General features: G+C 49.1%; 1 protein-coding gene across 1 annotated transcript; it reads left to right on the top strand.

Annotated features, from left to right (window-relative positions):
• The first annotated feature begins 900 nt into the window (after nt 1-900).
• On the top strand, nt 901-14,799 carry Alas1 (5'-aminolevulinate synthase 1). Its single transcript, XM_050139325.1, has 11 exons — nt 901-1,056; nt 1,850-2,072; nt 4,552-4,779; nt 6,524-6,673; nt 6,995-7,217; nt 8,972-9,156; nt 9,853-10,032; nt 10,559-10,723; nt 12,120-12,388; nt 13,082-13,244; nt 14,508-14,799. The coding sequence occupies exons 2-11, from the start codon at nt 1,871-1,873 to the stop codon at nt 14,666-14,668; spliced, it is 1,926 nt and encodes a 641-aa protein (XP_049995282.1). The 5' UTR covers nt 901-1,056; nt 1,850-1,870; the 3' UTR covers nt 14,669-14,799.
• The last annotated feature ends 5,565 nt before the right edge of the window (nt 14,800-20,364 follow it).

Genomic DNA, 20,364 nt, shown 5'->3' with positions numbered 1-20,364 from the left:
CATACACCAGGCATGGTGTCTCATACCTGTAATCCCAGCACTAGGGAGGCAGAGGCAAGTCGACTAAAAATTCAAGGTCATCCTTTTTTAAAAACTTTGAGGCCAGCCTAGATTGGCTACAGAAGACCTTGTCTCAAAATAAAAACAAGAGCCAGGAGGTTGTGGCACAGGCCTTTAAATGTCAGCCCTTGGGAGGTAGAGGCAGGTGGACGTCTGTGATTTCTAGGTCAGCCTGGTCTAAGAGGCGGGTCCAGAGAAACCTTATCTCAAAACAGCAAACACAACAAAACCTAAGCGCAATAACTTACAGCTGTTAAACCCTGTGTCGGGCCCTTGCTGTAATGTCGCCCTCACCATCTGGAGGGCTAGCGCTTTGGAGCTCTGGGCTCCAACTAGCGAGTTCCTCAGTTCTCTCTTCATTTCGGACCAGAATGTGCTACCACTGGGTTCCCTTCTGCTGCTGCTCCTTCAGTCCGATGTCCAAGACCCCTCAGCACATCCTCACCAGGGCCATTCATTTCTTGGGCCATCCATCCAGTAGAAAAGCCCTATCATTGTCACAAGCAAAACTAAGCCCCTAGCTAATCAGATTTCTAGGATCTGTAACCCCTAACTCTAAATCCAAGAAACCCTTTTACTACTAGTAGGCAGGTTTCTGAGTGGTTGGTTTACGCTCTACACCGGGGCTAGGGGTCTGACACACAGGGCTGGCTGTTCGTGGAAGGTGACAGAGGACCGAAGGATGGAGTCCAAAAAGGGACTTGCCCGCCCGCCCACCACCTTGCCCTCCTGGTCTTGGAAGCCTAGGCCTGAGTCACAGTCCACCAGCTGGAGCAGAGCCCCACACGGAGAGACCAGCCTCCCTGCTCTGCCGACTCCGGTGCGCGTGCGCCGGAGAGGCCGCGCCCACAGCGCATGCGCAGCGGTCACTCTGGCTCTATATTAGGGCCACACAGCAGTTGCGTCCCCCCAGGCTGCTATAGCGGACAAGGGCATTGGTCCATTTAGCGCCCTCCACTTGAGCGCCCACCGCCGTCCCGTCGAGAGCCCGTGCAGGTAAGGGTCGCGCTCGGTGGTCACGGGAAGCCGGCGCGCCCCGCCACCGCGGCCACACGCCCCATCCCCCGCTGGCCCCCACCTTGGCTCAGCGTCCACCACCACCTCATCTTTACCGCTTAGGCTACCTCAGAGGCCCGGTTCCGCCCTCTCGTGACATTCGGCATTTGACAGGCGGCTTCAGAATCTCCTTCCTACCCTTGCGACCCCGGGGAACCTCTGACTCACCGCTGACCCCCTTCCACCAGCCCCACTCTCTGGGCTGATTAGTCCTGCTCCTGTCCGAGTCAGCCCTGACCCTATCCTTCTTTCTGCTCCCTTTCCCGATTCCAGCTGTAGGGGCATGACCTTGTCTCGGGAACTCAAGGCTGGTCTAGACTCTTTCCCCTCCCTCGGGTTGCTAGGGTCCCCAGGCGTCCTCCCTGCCTGTTTAGGTGACAGTGACTTCTTCGCTATCCTCACTGTTGCCCCTGTATGTTTGCTAAGGTGCGCACACCTCGAGGAGCCTATGGCCTCCCACACCTATTCTGCTTTGTCCTTCATCTCTTCCACCCCCTTGGTTATTAATCGTCCCTATTTACTCTGGAGAAGTTGCTTTGCCCGAGGGCTTTTATGTAGAGGTGGAGAATGAAGTGGTGACCTGGGTAGAGTGTGGCCGCCACTCTTTTACTGAGTCCTACCTCGGTGCAGTCGGTGCTGTCGTTGTTAGTTTTGTTTGTTTGTTTGTTTTGGTTTTGAGTGAGAGGTATGCCCAGGGCACCCTTGACATCACTCACAGTGGGTTCTTCTCCAGGAGCCAGCAACCTCTGCAGACATGGAGACTGTGGTTCGAAGATGCCCATTCTTATCGCGAGTCCCTCAGGCCTTTCTGCAGAAGGCAGGAAAATCTCTCTTGTTCTATGCTCAAAACTGCCCCAAGATGATGATGGAAGTGGGAGCCAAGCCAGCCCCTCGAACCCTGTCCACGTCAGCAGTCCACTGCCAGCAGACCAAAGAAACCCCTCCAGCCAACGAGAGTGAGTAGGGTTAGCAGCGAGACACCTCCTTGGTGGTAAGGGCCACTCTAGGGGAGGGATCAGCACTGTGCATGGGAGGGGGTCCTCTTGAGTAACTGCCCTCTGACTCCTGGATTCGGAGCTTTCGAGAAACAATGCAGGTTTCTGGATCGCATGTCAGGTCTGCTGGGCTCCAGTGTTTCCTCATTGTCTGCTGCGAGCAGCCGCTTGCAGTCTGTTCTCAATGAAGATTTGGCCTTTGACTCGTAAAGTAGTGATTTTAAAATCTGTTTAGTGTTTTTTTTTTAATTTTTTGAAACAGGGTTTCTCTGTGTAACAATCCTGGCTGTCCTGGAACTCGCTCTGTAGACCAGGCTGGACTCGAACTCACAGAGATTTGTCTACCTCTGCCTCCTGAGTACTGGGATTAAAGGCGTGCGCCACCACCCGGCCCTGCTTAGCATTTTGAGGCAGGGTCTCACACTGGCCACATAGTCATGACCCCTCCTCTTCCTCCCCAGTGCTGAAATCACAGACCTCAGCTACCGCTACCAGGTTTTTATTTTTTTTAGAAGATGTATTCATTGTATTTTATGTATATGAATGTTTGACTGCACCACTGTATGCCTGGTGTCCAAGGAGGCCAGAAGAAGGGGTCAGATCCTCTGGAGAGTTACAGATGGTTGTACCACCATCTCAGTGCTGAAAATTGAACCTGAGTCCTCTGGAAGAGCAGCAAGTGCTCTTAACCACTGAGCCATCTTTTTTGTTTTTTTTTTCCTTCCCTTTAAGTAAAATGTGTGTGTGTGTATTTGTAAAATACCTATAGCATAAAACTTGCCATTTTAGCTTTTTATTTTCTCATAACATAGCCCAGATTGCCCTCCAGCTGTGGCAATCCTCCTGCCTCAGCCCTGTAAGTGCTAGGATGGCACCACTACAGTGTCCATTTGAATCATTTAAGTGTGTGAATCCGTAGTATTACAGATGCTTGTGTCATTCTGTCACTATCCAGTTCCAGAACTTTCTTCATCTTCCCAAACGTAATTAACCACCATACTCCTTCCCCCACCACCCTACTGCCTGTTCTTCAGCTTCAGGGCTCGCCCTGGGTGCACTGTGTAAGTGCGGCGTGGAGTTAGTGCTGTCAGTGCGTGGACCCACCCAGGCAGATAAGCTTTAATGAACAGGCTGGAGTGGTCTTGGTCAGTTTCTGCCAGGAAAGGGGCTTTTCGTTTTTTTTTTTTTTTTAATTTGTTTAGTTTTATTTATATACATTGGTGTTTTGCCTGCAAGTATGTCTGTATGTGGGAATCAGATCTCCTTGAAGTTGCTGACAGCTATGAGCTGTTATGTGGGTGCTGGGAATTGAACCTGGGTCCTAACCACTGAGCCATATCTAGGAGAAGGACTTTTCAGAGTCCGCCTAATCCTAGTGAGTGTTTCGCCTTCCGGGCTTCTTTTTGGTGTGAACCTGTAGGAAAGGAACGTTTGTTCTGTAAGGGAGCAGGGCTCAGTCCTTCAGGAGATTTCCTGTCTGGAGTTAGTTATCTTTTCTCAGCGCGTCTGTGGTGGCCGTGTTTGAGTTAGAAGGCTCATTTCTGCATTGCTTATAAAATTAAGTTAATTTCAAAATAACATTTCTTAACTTCCTTTTATAGAAAATGTTATGGAAACTGTATTGAGACACCTTACCCAAGTTGTAGAAAGAGCAGCCAGTGACTCATGGGAGTATTCCAAAATGATGAAGGGAGACTTTTCTAGAAGGAAGGTGAGCACATTGCTCAAGGGATCGAGGAGTCATTGTAACTTAGAGTCCCAAACCAGCCCGTTGGGTTAGGTCAGCAGCTCTGATGAACTTAAACGAGAAAGTAGGTGAGCTGTGTGCGTGGAGCCTGCGTCCTTTCCGGCACACTAATAGTCTGACCCAGAGAGGTCAGTGTGAAGATCTGAATGATGGCCTCTTTCTTTTTCAGAAGTGTTGTTAAAACTGGTTGAGCTTTACTGGGAATCTGGTTAGAAACCGTGAAGTGAGTAATGGTGACTGCTACCAATTGCCTTAGGGGAGCATGGCTCCCCTGAAATACACTGAGTGGATATGAGGTAGAATTTGCTGACAGTGATCCAAGTCAAGAGCTTTGGGGACTAAGTGCACACATAATCCCAGCACTGAGGAGGCTGAGGCAGTAGGATTGTCAAGTCAAGTATCAATGGGCTGCATAGTAAGACCCTGTCTTAACAAATGGAAAAAGAATGTTGGTTTGTCTGAAAGCATAAAACAGTGATCTTGGGTTTAGAAGAATGCCTGTGAGTTTGGGTGCTAACTGGTCTGGGCCAACCAGCCCTTCAGAGGACCGCTGTATGGCGAGGCAGGCGAGAACAAAGGAAACTCGAGCATGGGTTACAGACTAGAGCGAGCATCAAGTGTGAGGCGCTGTGACTCGGTGACTTGCTTGTGCAAGCAGGTCCTGATGCCTGTTCTTTCCATTTCCTTCCTCAGAAGAGAAAACTGCCAAAGCCGCAGTCCAGCAGGCTCCTGACGAATCCCAGCTGACTCCAGATGGCGCACAGCTCCCGTCAGGACACCCGTCACCCGCGACAAGCCAGGGCTCTGGGAGCAAGTGCCCTTTCTTGGCCGCACAGATGAGCCAGACAGGCAGCAGTGTCTTCCGCAAGGCCAGCCTGGAGCTTCAGGAGGATGTGCAGGAAATGCACGCTGTGAGGAAAGGTAACAGAATCGACTCTGGCCCGTGGGAAGAGGGAGCCTGTCATTTGGGCCCCTGGGACCTCCGGTTTATGTGTGAGCTCTTTAGGCCAGCATAGTGCTAATGGGAATATCTTCCTCTCTAGTGCCAGAGAGGAAGGGGATCCTCAAGCTAGACCATCTCGACTGTATTGCAAAATGTGGGACTTGCTTTCTGGTGAAGGAATATGAGGTAGCCAGCTTCCCAAGTCATGCTCACTTTCTGGAAATAACCTGTCGTCTTGAGCAGAGGCCAGCATTCATTTGTCTCCTTGGTACTCCTTACCCTTTCAAAGGATAGAAGATAGAACCATAGTATTACTGCAGTAAGCGCTAGCTTGGGACTCCCAAGCTGTTTGTCCTTCTGGTGATCATGGGAGAGCAACCTTACCCTCATCGAGCTCCCAACCGCCCCTAAAAGCCTCAGCATGCTGAGCATGGCACACACCTTTAATTCCAGTACCTGGGAGGCAAGAGGCAGGAGGATCAATGTGAGTTTAATTTCGACCTGGTCTACATAGCCAGTTCCAGGACATCCAGGGCTGCTTAGAGGGGCCCTATCTTGAAAAAAGAAGAGAGAAAAGAAAAAAGGGAGCTGGGCAGTGGTGGTACACACCTTTAATCCCAGCACTTGGGAGGCAGAGGCAGGTGGATCTCTGTGAGTTCGAGGCCAGCCTGGTCTACAAGAGCTAGCTCCAGGACAGGCTCCAAAGCAATGCAGAGAAACCCTGTCTCGAAAAACCAAAAAAAAAAAAAAAAAAAAAAAAAAAAAAAAAAAAAAAAAAAAAAAAAAAAAAAAAAAAAAAAAAAAAAAAAAAAAAAAAAGACTGCCTTATGCAAGCAAGAAGTATTCAGAAGGGGAATAGGCTGTAGAGAGTCCAGAAGGTGTGCCGGTCAGCTGGGAGCCTTAGGCTCTAATTCATGTCCGTTGGGACTGGCTGGTAGCTGTGAAAACAAAATGACTGAAGCCTGTACCCTCAGCACTACACACGCGAGGCAAGACGGTCTTGAGTTCAAGGCCAGCCTGGGCTACAACAATACTCCATTTCGAAAAGCCCAAAGCAGCCCAGGATCAAATACTTCTATATAATAAACATACTGAAGGAGGAGACATTCTATACTTATTATAACAGACTTTGGTTATGATTGGCTTCTTTTCATGAAGTAGGTAACAGTCTATTCTATTGGTTTTGTGTTTTGAGACAGGGTTTCACTGTGTAGCACAGTCTGGTCTCAGATTTATAGAGATCTGCCTCTCTCTGCTTCCCGAGTTCTGGAACTAAAGGCATGTACCAAGATGCCCAGACAATAAGATATTTTTTTTGAAAAAAAAATTGATTTTACTGTTTTGCTTGTATATATATTTGTGCACCAAAATGTGCCTGGTGCTCAAAGAGGCCAGAAGAGGATGTCAGATCCTGGAACTCTAGTTTCAGACAGCTGTGAGCTACCATGTGGATGCTGGGAATCAAACTCAGGTCCTCCAGGAGAGCAGCCAGTGCTCTTAGCTGATGAGCTGCTCCAGCTGTGCCCGCCCACCCCCTCCAGGAGAGCAGTCAGTACTGCTCCAGCTGTGCCCGCCCACCCCCTCCAGGAGAGCAGCCAGGTTCTTAGCTGATGAACTGCTCCAGCTGTGCCTACCCACCCCCGTTAACTATTATACCTAGAAGGTATTGTGAACTAAGAATATAAAGTCCATCTTTTATACCTCTTGTTATTTTTGCCATAGAAATTGCCCAAAACTCTGTGACCCCCAGTGTGACCAGTGTGAAAACTGGTGGAGAGGATCCGAGCCAGCAGCTGAAGAACTTCCAGGATATCATGCGGAAGCAGAGGCCAGAAAGAGTGTCTCATCTTCTTCAGGATAACTTGCCAAAATGTGAGTCTTGTCGTTTGTGAGTTAACCGTATGTCAGATTGGAGGTGAAGTGGCATGGTGAGGGAGAGCCCTGTGGTCCTTGCTTGAGTACTGTTGGGCTCAGCGGCACTGGTGCTGCTGATCCTTGGCCTCCTCTCTTTTGTTACCCATCACCTATATACTGGACAGTGGACCCTGCACTTGTCACGGTCCTGGGACATCATTCTAGTCCTGAGTATAGCCATGAAATGGCCAGCTGAGACCTGAACTCAGGTCTGTCTTTCCCCAAACCTGGAGAGTCTTCTTAAAAGATTGCACTGTCTTTTGTTTGTCTCCATTTTAGCTGTTTCCACTTTTCAATATGATCGTTTCTTTGAGAAGAAAATTGATGAGAAAAAAAATGACCATACCTACCGAGTTTTTAAAACTGTGAACCGGAGAGCACAAATCTTCCCCATGGCTGACGACTACACGGACTCTCTCCTCACCAAAAAGCAGGTGTCGGTCTGGTGCAGTAACGACTACCTAGGCATGAGTCGCCACCCACGCGTGTGTGGGGCAGTCATGTAAGTAACTGGCATTATTTGGCAAGACATAGATGGCTTTTACAGCTGGACGTTTTGTGGGAGAATATTTAGTCACTACAAGTGTGCCACAGTGATACTGCTGTTCCCTGGGGACACAGCTCTCGGTCCTCCGGTCCAGGAGTCCCGGGATTGAGTGCAGGCCACCATACTTTACAGCAAAGCCCCTCCCTGCTGAGCCACCTCACTGGCACATGTTCTCAGCCTTTGATAACCACCGCTGTTGACTTTCTTAGAGACAAATATGAAGGTAGTGGAAAAGGCTATTTCAGGATGACGTGTCTAAAAGGATGGAGGTCCCATCTTTGTCCTTCAGGAGGACCACCATGGCTTGAGAGAGTTGCTCATCAAATTCTCCAAGGGCTTGCTAAAGAGAGTCCCATATGAGGTTGAGCAATAGCATTTGCATGTGTCCTAATATGTGACTGCTTTGCTGCCTTCTAGAGTGTGCTTTCTCTTAACTTATTGTTGGGGCAATGATTATTCTTAGAAAAAGAAGCCTTAGTTTAAATTACATGGCTAATATGTCTTAATGACTGTTAAATGAACACTTGTGCTAAAAGATTTATTTATTTTATGTGCATGAGTATTTTACCTGCATGTCTGCCATGTGTGTGCCTTAGAGGTCAGAAGAGGATATTGGATCTTCTGGAACTAGGAATTGAACCTGGGTCCTCTGGAAGAATAGTCAATGCTCTTAACCACTGAGCCATTGCTCCAGTCCCTGAACACTTATTCTTAACAATCGCTCTAAGATTTATGGCCCAGGTTTCATAATGAGAGAGCTCCTAGGTGAGATCAACATAATTTTCATTTTCTTGGGTTCTGGAAAGAGGACCAATTTATATGATTTTTAGAACCATGGGTTAAAAGGTTTTTTTTTTTTTAAATAAAAAATAAATTGGGCATAGTGGTGCATGCCTTTAATCCCAGCACTTGGGAGGCAAAGGCAGATGGGTCTCTGTTAATTCAAGGCCAGCCTGGTCTGCATAGTGAGTTCCAGGATAGCTAGAGCTACACAGTGAGATCCTGTTTAAAAAAAAAAAAAAAAAAAAAAAAATTAAAATGAAATAAAAATAGAACCGTGAGTTTTCTTGCTTAGTTGAAGTATAATCACGGTTTTGTTGTTGTTGTTTTGTGTGTATGCTGGGATTACAGGCACATACTCCATGTGTGTTTATGCAGTACCAGGAATTGAACCCATGGCTTTTTATATACTAAGTAAGCACTCTACCAACTGAGCTCCAGCCCCAACCCTAAAGTTGTGTGTGTGTGTGTGAGAAAGAGAGAGAGAGAGAGAAGAGAGAGAGTGTGTGTGTTATAGTGTGTATTTATGTGTGCTATGTACTTGTATGTGTAGGGTGGGGTGGGTGTATTTAGAGGCCTGAGGGCAGCCTTAGGTCTTTACTCCATAGCCTTTTATCTTTGTTTTTTGAGATCCCCTCTGCTCCAGTGCTGGGGTTGTAGGAATGTAAGACCCCTGGATTTTAAATGAATTCTGGAACTAGAGAGATGGCTCAGAGATTGAGAGAACTGGCTGTTCTTCCGGAGGTCTAGAGTTCAATTTCCAGCAACCACATGGTGGCTCATAGCCATCTGTAATGAGATCTGGTGCCCTCTTATGGCATGCAGGCATCCATGCAGGCAGAACACTGTACACATAATAAATAAGTAAATCTTTAATAAGTTCTGGAGATCTGAACCTGGAGTATTAGTATCTCACTTATTTTTAACAGGGAGACTGTGAAGCAGCATGGTGCAGGAGCTGGTGGAACTAGGAATATTTCTGGCACCAGCAAGTTCCACGTGGAACTGGAGCAGGCGCTGGCCGACCTCCATGGCAAAGATGCAGCGCTCTTGTTCTCCTCCTGCTTCGTAGCCAACGACTCCACCCTCTTCACCCTGGCCCAGATGATGCCTGGTAAGGGGGCCTGTGTCAGTGTCCTAGCACGTTTGAGGGTCTGCATATGATAAGAGCATTGGCTACTAAGAAGGCCCCTCCAAGTCAGCCTGGCAGCCTGGACCAGCACGTGCTGACTGGGAGTTCCAGCAGAACGTGGTCAGAAGGTCCTGTCCTCAAGCTCCTGACTCGATTGTAGTCATATTCTGAGAAGCTCCTTTAGCAGATGCTTCATTGCATTTAGTCACATCTTCATTGAGTTTGAAATGAGGTACCCATTTTGTTTTTTTTGAGACAGTTTTTGTTTTTGCACATAATCTCACTGTGTAACATAGGCTGGCTTCATATTGTTGGTTCTCCTGCCTCAGAATGCTGGGCTTCTGAGTATGTGGCATTGTGGCTTTAAGGATTGTTTTCCATGTTCTGTGTTGTTTTGTGTTCTGTGTTTCATGATGCTGGGATAGAACGCAGGGCTCATGTAAATCAAGTGCCTTGCAACCGAGCTCCATCCCAACAGCCATGGGCTATCTTTGCCTTTGCCTTTTCTGAGAAGAGACACAGTAGCTAGTTACCATGTCAGGACAAATACTGACTCACGGTGTCTTTCATAGTGAACATTTTCAAGGCACTGTCAGCAGGAAAAGGTCTGTTGTACCTGTCCAGGATGTCAGTTGTCTTTGATGCCTCTGCCCCTAAGATGCATTTTTCTCACATCAGGCTGTGAAATTTACTCTGATTCTGGGAACCATGCCTCCATGATCCAAGGGATTCGCAACAGTCGAGTGCCAAAATACATCTTTCGCCACAACGATGTCAACCATCTCAGAGAACTGCTGCAAAGATCTGACCCCGCAGTTCCCAAGATTGTAGCATTCGAAACTGTTCATTCCATGGATGGTGAGTCTGTGCTGAGACAGTCTGAAGCCTTGAACTGTTTAAAAGGTGTGGTGTGTGGGCCCTGGGGGCAGAGCTGGTAGTCAGGCTTCTGCTTTACTGTGTCTCCGGTGCTACACTCATTGCCAGGAACAAACAAAAATAGGAGGTTTCCTTTGGTTTTGCATTTTTGTCTCTGCTGGGATTCTATAATTGAGAGACATTGTATGGATGGGGTAACTGGGTTTTCTGCTCTGGCTGTTGCTAGACTGTGAACAGGTACTGGGGTAAGTTCATTTTCTCTCCAGTACTAAAAGTGACCCCACAGAATATAAGGCAAGCCAGGCATTGGTGGCACACACCTTTAATCCCAGCACTCAGAAGGCAGAGACTAATGGAACCGAGTTCAAAGCCAGCCTGGTCTACAGACAGAGTTCCAGGGTAGCCAGGGTATACAGAGAAACCTTGTCTCAGAAAAACAGAAAAAGAATGTAAATCCTTTGCTTTGGCTCTAACCACGAATATTAATATTTTCTGTGGCTTTCTTTAGGAGCAGTGTGCCCACTGGAAGAGCTGTGTGATGTGGCCCATGAGTTTGGAGCAATCACGTTTGTGGATGAAGTCCATGCGGTGGGGCTGTATGGTGCTCGAGGTGGAGGGATCGGTGACCGGGATGGAGTCATGTCAAAAATGGACATCATTTCTGGGACACTTGGTGTGTGTGCTTTGTAAATTCTGCTTTTACACTGAACTTCAGATACATAACAAGACCAGCGGCTGGCTGGTCTGACTGGCATCAGGATAGGAAGCAGTGTGGTAGCATGTAAAGCCTGGACTGTTTCTCTTTGGGGTGCATTTTGTTTTAGTCTCTAGCCCAGGCTGACCTCACGATGGCCCTCCTGCTTCAGGTTCCCCAGTGCTGGCTCTGTAGGCATGCCACCACTTCCATCTTGCAGTGAATTTTTCATTCCAGTGGATGCTAGCCCCACTTTGGAGCATCCCTGGGGACATGAAGGCTCGCAGACTCCCACAGCTAAACATGACAGGAATTACATTACTTGCCATCTGAGCTCATTCCAGCCATTCTTCTGGCTCTTACTACATCCTGTGACAAAAGCCTTCACTCTGTGCTGCTGGATTCTGAAGGAGCGAGCGCCCCAGCGCTCTTCCAGCAGGTGCTGGGAAATACTGTGCTCTGTGCCTGGCCCCGGGAGCCAGCTCTCCGCCCTCCCAGCCTGCTCCTCTCCTCATATGGCACCGAAGTCTGGCCCTCAGTCCCGGCTGTGCAGCTCCCTGGTTGTGTGACCTTTCCATGCCTGCTTTATTTTGTTTTCTCCCCATCAATGTGATGGAAATAGCACTGGGATCTGTATCAGGATTCCTGTAGAGAAGATAAATGAGTATTTATAGCTCATCACTGTCGATGTTGCCTTCGCCTGTGAGAACTGCTGAGAGGTTGTAGAAATTTGAGGGTTTTTCTTTTTCTTTTCTCTTTCTATAAACATTCTGAGTTTGTTGAGGGCAGTGAGAAACCTGTGTAGCAGTCAGTGAATGCTAAGTTAGAACCTATACTTAATTAAGGACCAGCAAGGAAAACCCAGCGTCTTCCAGCCCTGTCAAGGGAGGGAAGCCTCCTCCAGACCCAGAGGAAAGCCCCCTATTCAAATGCCAATTCCAGTGTGTCGGGTAGGCTTGGTGGAGGTGTGGCCCAGTGAGGTGGAAGTGCTAGGCAGAGACATTTCCACTTGAGGAGTTTGCCCCTGCTTAATCCTCTTGTGGTTGAGGAAAATGTTCACTTCAGAACAGAGAGTTAAGGCTCCTGAGAACCAACCCCTTTGGTGCCCTTAATCCTGAAATATGAGACACAGATTATACAAGGGCCTTGGCCAGAACTGAAAAACAAGCCTGACCCTAAGTCAGCCCTAACAGGTTCTGAGTGTTTGTATTTATCCAGCAAATGCCAATTGTCCAGACTCTGCCCTTTGCTTGAACAGCAAGTAAGGGTTCAGTCCTACCACAGACGCTCTAGCCGGGTGACAGCCGCAAAGTCTGCGGTGCCTCTCGGCACCCATGCTGCTGTTGCCCCACCTAACGGCTCCTCTTCCTCCCAGGTAAGGCGTTCGGCTGTGTCGGAGGGTACATCGCCAGCACGAGTTTGCTGATCGACACCGTGCGGTCCTACGCTGCTGGCTTTATCTTCACCACCTCCCTGCCTCCCATGCTGCTGGCTGGAGCGCTGGAGTCCGTGCGAATCCTGAAGAGTGCCGAGGGGCGCGCCCTCCGCCGCCAGCACCAGCGCAATGTCAAGCTGATGAGGCAGATGCTGATGGACGCCGGCCTCCCGGTCATCCACTGCCCGAGTCACATCATCCCTGTGCGGGTAATGGCCTGTCTGTGGTCGGACGCCACACGCGACGTGCCAGTGTTCTGTCCACCTTCCTAAAGCTGGGCTTGTGCGGGGTGATTGCTAGGGCTGGGGCCACCCAGTGGCCCTCTGTCTTCAGTGTCTGGGTTGCCTTCACAGTAAGAAGGAAGTCTTTGAGCTGGAGCTCAGATTCCCTCTCCAGAGCAGTAACCTTAACAGGGTAAACACGGAACTTGTGTCTGGGCAGCTTTGAGGTGTGACTTTCCACCTGGTGTATTTCAGAGCCGGTCCTGCACTTCCCTCTGCAGTCGTATCCCTGCTGACATCACGGTTAGTGTAAGGAAATAGCTAGTACCCCAGAGCAGGCAGACCCTCCTGGGAACAGGATTTGCTTGCGTGAAAAAAAAAACAAAAGCACCTCCTTGACCATACGGGACCTGAGAGGGCAGCCGTGTGCGCCTCCTTGACCGTACAGGACCTGAGAGGGCAGCCGTGTGACATTTCGTGCCAGGGTTGTAGTCCGTCCTGCGAATGTTAGCTCCCTTAAACTGCAGGCGTCCAGGCAGCATCACCCACCTCCTCCAGCCTTGTACACATGGCTGCAGTCTGGCCTTGAGCCTGAGCCGCATGCGTGGACCCTGTGTTCTTGACTGTCTGCCAAATTAGCATGTCTTATTCTGACCCCGCCCCTGCTGTCACGGACCTTAGGTTGCCGATGCTGCTAAAAACACAGAAATCTGTGACGAACTGATGACCAGGCACAACATCTACGTCCAAGCCATCAACTACCCCACGGTGCCGCGTGGGGAGGAGCTCCTACGGATCGCCCCCACCCCACACCACACCCCGCAGATGATGAACTTCTTCCTCGGTGAGTTGGTGCAGTGGTTCCGGGGAATGTCTCCACCACACTGGGACCGCAGGAAGCTCTGGCAGGGTTTACCTGATGCTTCAAGCGGGCAGTAGTTTCTTCCTGTCCCAAGCAGCTAAGCATGCCCTCGGCTGGCACATGACAAAACTCTAAAATTAAACAGTAGTGACTCACTTGACAGTGTGCACGGTCTGTTTGGAAGCTCTCAGGGAGCCCCCCCCCCCATGCCCTCTCTTCTGTCATGTGGGTTGTGGCTGTTGAGGGGACTAGAGGCCTCTGATGGTACAATTCTGCCCTGGCCTTTAGAATCCTGCTCACATTCCTCAGCACTCTCTCCCTTTCCCTACATGAGGTCCTTGAACTGCCTCATTCTGGTGGCTCTGTGCTGCTCCCCACCCGCCATGTCCATCCTGAGGTGGACACTGAAGGGGATTTTAGCTTTAGTTGGCCATTGCCTCCCTAGGCCCTCTTGGACCTTCCCAAGTCAGGTAACTTCGAAGGATAGACTTTATGTTCAAGATGCTCAGAGGACTTTTGTTTGGTTGTGGTGCTGGAATTGAACTCAGGGTCTTAGCAGGCTAAGTAGGCCCTCCACCCCTGAGCTCCCCTTCCCCAGGTCCCTGAGATACTCAGGTAGCGTACTGACCATCCAGCAGCTACTGAAGCTGGTTTGTAAAGTAAGACCCAACGTTGGGTTGTGTTTTTACTCTTAAACTGTGCCACTAAGATTAATTCACACACCATAAATTTTACCTTCTTTTTTGTTTTTGGTTTTTGAGACAGGGTTTCTCTGTGTAGCTTTGGTGCATGCCCTGGAACTAGCTCCTGTAGACTAGGCTGACTTTGAACTCATAGAGATCTACCTGCCTCTGCCTCCCGAGTGCTGGGATTAAAGAAAATTTTACTTTCTTGAAATACAGAATTAAAAGGCAGTGGTGGCACATGCCTGTAATCCCAGCACTCAGAAGGCAGAGGCAGGTGGATCTCTGTGAGTTCAAGGCCAACCTTGTTCTAGAACAGGCTCCAAGGCTACACAGAGAAACCCTGTCTCTAAAAGCAAAAAAAGGTTTTCAGATACCTTCATGGTATTGACTAGCTCTGTTCTTTTCATTGCCATACTATTTCCTATTTGCATCCATGCATAGGTGCTGGATGCTTGCACTGTTGGAAGTCAGGATTGCTACTGCCCTGAATACTGGGGTGCAGGCTTCTGTGTGGACGTGCTCTGATTCTTTGGGGCTCAAACACTGTCTTTTCCCACAGAGAAGCTGCTGGTCACGTGGAAGCGAGTAGGGTTGGAGCTGAAGCCACATTCGTCAGCGGAATGCAACTTCTGCAGGAGACCCTTGCATTTTGAAGTGATGAGTGAGAGAGAGAAAGCCTATTTCTCAGGCATGAGCAAGATGGTGTCTGCCCAGGCCTGACTGTGACCTCAGTTACTCACCTAACCCCCGGCCATTACCATATCCAAATAGTAGCCAGAATTGTCTTTATATGTGAAATAAATTATATATTAAATATTAATCTATAGTAAAATTATAGTCCTGAAAATAAATTCTTGTGTGTTGGGTGTTTCTGCTGTTGACTGCTGAATGGAGAAATAACTCAGCTGGCCTGCGCTGTGGCTGTATGTAGGGCCCGGGTGTTACAGCTGTATACACTGGTGTCCTGCAGGCCTTGTGCTCTGCTCAGATCTGACCAGCACGGCACTGAGCCTGGAGGTGGGCCAGTTGGCGCCCCAGTAACTGCAAGCAATGATGCCGCCTGCTGCTGACTTCCCTTTAAACCTCCTGTCTCGGTGTGCCCACAGCCCCCATCACAGCTCTGTCTTTCCTGCTTTCATTCAGCCACTGCCTCAACCTCACACTTCCCACCGAAAGTCACACTTCAGTCAAGCCTGAAGGAGGGCCCATCTGTGTTAACCAAGTCTTGTGGCCTGCCCCTCCCCGACCCCTATCATGCCCTCTGCAGAGAATGAGCAGGGCTTTCTGCACCTCGTCTGCCCTCTCCATTTGTATTTGGGTCTTGCTGTTTCTTGCGCAGTCTGAAGCCACCCCTTGTCTTCTGTCACATACTCCCCCCCCACACACTGCTGTCTCTTCCCCACAGCAGACATGACCTGTAACCAATAGCCAAGCTGGCACCCAGACCCGACCCCTCACAGCGGCAGCNACAGCATTAACAACTAGATACAAACTTGTTCTGTGTTTACCCTCGGAATGACTAATTCAGTTTCTTTATTAGCTTTATTTCAAAATCATTACAGAGTGTGGAGTTCTAGTCTTGTGAAAGCTGCTGACTTACTATACACTGTTAGGAAACAGAAGTTAGTCATCCTTAAAGTACTGATATAATTAATTACAAGAATAAGCCTTATTTAAATCCTTTTTTTTCTTTCTTTCTTTTTTTTTTTTTTTTTTTTTTTTTTTGGTTTTTTGAGACAGGGTTTCTCTGTGGCTTTGGAGCCTATCCTGGAACTCGCTCTGTAGACCAGGCCGGTCTCGAACTCACAGAGATCCGCCTGCCTCTGCCTCCCGAGTGCTGGGATTAAAGGCTTGCGCCATCATCGCCCGGCTGGCCTTGGTTTTCTTTACAGCTTTCCCATCCAAGTCTAAGCCAGGCCGTTCCCTGCTCCCAGTGGTGTCCCTCTGCGCTGGATGCTCCTATGACTGCTGTTGGGCCTGCTTCACCAGGCGCCCCACCTCACAGTCTTCCTGGGGTCTCCCAGGTCCACGTGGTGTAGAAAGCATCCTGCCCCCTGCACCCCCACAGCCGCTTCTGCACCTGGTCCTCACGTCATTGGCTCAGGAGATGCGGTCTCTTGTCTAGAGCCAGCTCTCTGCTCTCTCACATAGTAGCAGCAAACCCCATCCTAGGCCAGGCTGCTGCTGCTACTGCTGCCGGCTTCTGCCTTTGCCTCCACCCCAACAGCAGTCTGAGAGGTCTTAGAAAAACACGGAAGCCTGAGTAACAGAGACCTCAAAACCCACCCCCACAGTGACACACTTCCTCCAACAAGGCCATTCCCTTTGGGGGCCATTTTCTTTCAAACCATCACAGCAATAGATAGGAGTTTATGGCCAAGAGTGTGGGTGACAACACAGCCACCTGGGAGGTCTACACCCATCTAGGACGACAGACTATTCCCCAGGCCTATGAAGATGGAGTTCCTGCTGGGCGGTGGTGGCGCACACTTTTAATCCCAGCACTCGGGAGGCAGAGGCAGAGGCAGACGGATCTCTGTGAGTTCGAGGCCAGCCTGGTCTACAAGAGCTAGTTCTAGGACAGGCCCCAGAGTTACAGAGAAACCTTGTCTCGAAAACCAAAAAACAAACAAACAAACAAAAAAGATGGAATTCCTGGGAACTGGAGAGTTGACTCAGACTGCTCATCTAGACGACCAGAGTTCAATTCCCAGCCACCACCATCTGTAATGAGATCTGGTGCCCTCTTCTGGCCTGCAGGCATGTATGCAGACAGAACACTGTATAGATGATACATAAATAAATCTTTTTTAAAAAATTATTAGAAAAGAGAGAAGATGGAATTCCCTCCTCCCCCTCCTCCCTTCATCCCTCCTCACCTATATCCTTCAGCCCTTCCCAGATACCCCCAGGCCATGCGCAATTAGGGCAGAATTACATACAAGTTAAAGAGGTTTCTTAGGGTTTCTATTGCTGTGAAGAGACACCATGACCATGGGGTGACTTATAGTTCAGAGTCTATTATCATCATGGTAGGAAACATGGTGTGCATGCAGATATGGTATGTAGAAGGAGATGAGAATTCCTATATCTTTCTTATTTATTTATTTATTTATTTATTTATTTATTTATTTATTTAGGTTTTTCAAGACAGGGTTTTGCTGTAGTTTTAGAGCCTGTCCTGGAACTAGCTCTTGTAGACCAGGCTGGCCTCAAACTCACAGAGATCCACCTGCCTGCCTCTGCCTCTTGAGTGCTGCCACCACTTTTTTTTTTTTAATTTTTTTTTTTAAAAAATTATTTACTTTGATTTGATTTGTATTGGTATTTTGCCTGCGTGTATGTCTGTGTGAGGGTGTCAGATTATGGATTCAGAGATAGTTGTGAGCTGGCATGTGGGTGCTAGGAATTTAACCCTAGTCCTCTGGAAGAGCAGTCAGTGCTCTTAACCACTGAGCCATCTCTCCAACCCCTGAGAATCTTACATCTTGAGTCTTAGGCAGCAGGAGGTGAACTGAGACACATCATGTTCAACTTATATATGTTGAGCATATGTAAGACTTCAAAGCCCGCCTCCACAGTGACACGCTTCTTCTAGTAAGGCCATAACTACTCTAACAAAGTCTCACCTCGTAATATTGCCACTCTCTATGAGCTTATGGGAGCCAATTACATTAAAACTACCACAGGAGGGGCAGCTGGATTCTTGAGTACGGGTCCTGAGAGACTCCCCACACCCTTTTCGAAGTTAACAAGCCCAGCTGTGATGCCCTCTGGCCCGCAGGTCCAGTTGAATTCCTGCAGATGGCGGCCATTTGGCTCAGAGAACAATCCTGTGCAATAGCCTCTGACATCACCACACTTCTCTCGGCCTCCCGCCTCCGTGTCCTTCAATAACCTGGTTTCCACACATGGCTGTAATATTGCTTACCCACCCACACCCCCTGAGACAGGGTTTCTCTGTGCAGCCCTGCCTGTCCTGGAACGTTGTCTGTCAACCGGGTTGACCTAGAACTCAGAGATCTGCCTGCCTCTGCCTCCTGAGTGCTAGGATTAAAGGTGTGTGCCACCATTGCCTATAGTGGCATATTATTACTTGTGCTATAACCACCTGGCTGTAATATCGCTTTGAGGATAGGTGCCTTGTCTTTTCCATTCTGTCCTCTCCAAGTCCAGCACAGAGCCCAGTGTTCAGTAGGTGCTGAGAAAATATGTATTGACTGAATGAAAGGGGTCCCTGGCGACATCCAAATCACGTGAGCAGGACGACGGAGCTGAGGAAAGGCCAGGCAGCTGGAAATATAAGAATCCAGCTGTGCATTCTGTCTCACAGCTGTAGATGGGACAACTGAATGCTCTCACTGGGCAGGGTTATGCTGAGGCCAGACCTACAGGTCATGTCCCTTTACTTGACAGCATCGTGTGGAACTTGGCTATATCATGGTCCCATCATACCCAGACAGGGCACTGGGCGTGAGAGAAGTCACACACCTCAGAACCACAGTGTATTTCCTTCCTGACGGGTTTTCCCAGTTTGGCGGCCTCGTGCCGGTTTCCAGAACTACAATTGTTCCTCACATTCCCATGCCTAGCGCACCTTCCACTGCCTTTCCTTCAAGAGGGATTGTTTGCCTTTGGCAGGGAGAATGTCCAGATGCTTGAGAGGACCCATTTTTCCTTCCTAAGATGAAGCCAGCAGGGTGAACAAGGTCTGCAGGTCTATCGTCCCTCCCTGCTTCTTGGGGTTATGAGAACACAGGACGGAAGGGTCTGCAGGTAACAGGGGGGACATGTGACTACTTAAAAATAACAATAGTTTTTCCAAGTCGACGGAATGTGAAACTGTAGGGTGGCGTGAAAGTTTTGTTTGCAAGATTTTTAGAGGCTTAGGGCGCCAAGTGAGCTGTTTGTTAAAATATCAGTAGACCAGCAGGGGGCATAGTTCAGCAAAATATATGTCTTGCAAGCATGAGGCCCAGATTTGACCCTCGTCCCACTTAAAACAATGCATGCATGATGATGATTTCCATAATCCCAGTGCTGCAGAAGCAGAGACCGGAGGACCCATGGAGCTCACTGGCCAGCCAGTCTCACCTAATTGGTGAGCATCAGGCCAAGACGAGACTCTGATTCGAAGGAGGCATTCCTGAAGATAGCACCTGGGCTTGTCCTCCAGCCTCCCCGCGTTCCCATAGGTGTGTCCACACCCGCGCGCGCATTGCGCGCACGCGCGCACACACACACGCGCGCGCGCACACACACGCACACACGCACACACACGCACACATGCCCACATCCACACATACAAAAGTGTATAAAAAATCCTAGGACACAGACTTTTCTCAAGTTGACAACTTCCTCCTGTCAGCTTTTCCTGTTTTGGAGTTCAGCTTGTTTGGTCCTCACTGCTCCTCAACCAGAGGGGGCAACACCAAGGCCCACAGATTCTCTCACAGAGGACTTCCAATGCCCATCTTTAGACTTCGTCAGTGACCTGGGCAGGGACTAGGAATGTCGTTCTCTGGGTGGAAAGAGAAACACTGGAGCCCTGTCAGTTAGTTCCAAGTATCAATCCCCGTACCCAATAATGACAGCCAAGGCCCTGCCTTTATACACGTGATCTACAGCCAGCAGAATAACCCTGCCAACCTCTTTAGAGATGAGCAAACTGAAGCTTCCAGCAGGAAGTCCCCTGCCCAAGACAACTCAAATGGCAAAGCTGAGATGCAGCCCCTGGCCGCCTGACCAGGGTCCTAGCTCTTTCCAGGTATGGCTGAGCCAATAACAGTGTGGGGGAAAGGGCCGGAAGTCATCCAGAAACTTCCCTTCTAACCTCAGTGCAGCAGGGTTGGTTCCCACTTTGCCTTGTGGCTATAACTCTGCCCGCTCCAGCCTCACTGCTCAGAGCTAGTGTGAGGGGATGGACAAGCGGGTAGACAGACATTCTATCTGAACTGCCAGAGAGCAGCCTTGCCGGCCTGGGAGATAAACAAGCCAAACACTAGCCCTGGGCAGGAGTCTGCTTCCTACTTCTGCTTCTGGCTGTGGCTGAAACAATGTCAGAGCCACTCAACAGGGACTTCCCCAGGTTTTCAGGCTGCACAGGAATGCTCCTGGATTTTGTTGTTGTTGTTGTTGTTTGTCCAAGTCACCCAGGTTAGAGACTACACGGACTCCATAGGTCAAGGACTGTCCTGTCTTTCATTTGAGTAGATAAGAAAGGATATCATGGCAGACGCCCCTGTGCTTGAGTTAGAAAGAAGTCCTAGCTCAGCGACAAAGTCCTAGCATATACAAGGTCTTGAATTCAGACAACAGTAACACATATACACACACACATACACACACAAGTGAAAGAGGAAGGTGGACTGTACTTCCTTCATGGCTATGCCCTGGAGATGCAGGGGAAGGAGAGG

This window comes from Alexandromys fortis, unplaced genomic scaffold, assembly GCF_014885135.2.
Source record: "Alexandromys fortis isolate MF-2015 unplaced genomic scaffold, M_Fortis_MF-2015_v1.1 scaffold_36, whole genome shotgun sequence".
In the NCBI taxonomy this organism is placed as follows: Eukaryota; Metazoa; Chordata; class Mammalia; order Rodentia; family Cricetidae; genus Alexandromys; species Alexandromys fortis.
The sequence above is the reverse complement of the archived record's forward strand: the minus strand, read 5'-3'. Positions and strand labels throughout refer to the sequence as shown.

Coding starts and splice junctions, on each gene's coding strand:
- Alas1 (XM_050139325.1), top strand. CDS start 1,871: ATGGAGACTGTGGTTCGAAGATGCCCATTCTTATCGCGAGTCCCTCAG. Junction 6,674..6,994: donor TCAGGATAACTTGCCAAAAT/GTGAGTCTTGTC, acceptor TCTCCATTTTAG/CTGTTTCCACTTTTCAATAT. Junction 13,245..14,507: donor GATGATGAACTTCTTCCTCG/GTGAGTTGGTGC, acceptor CTTTTCCCACAG/AGAAGCTGCTGGTCACGTGG.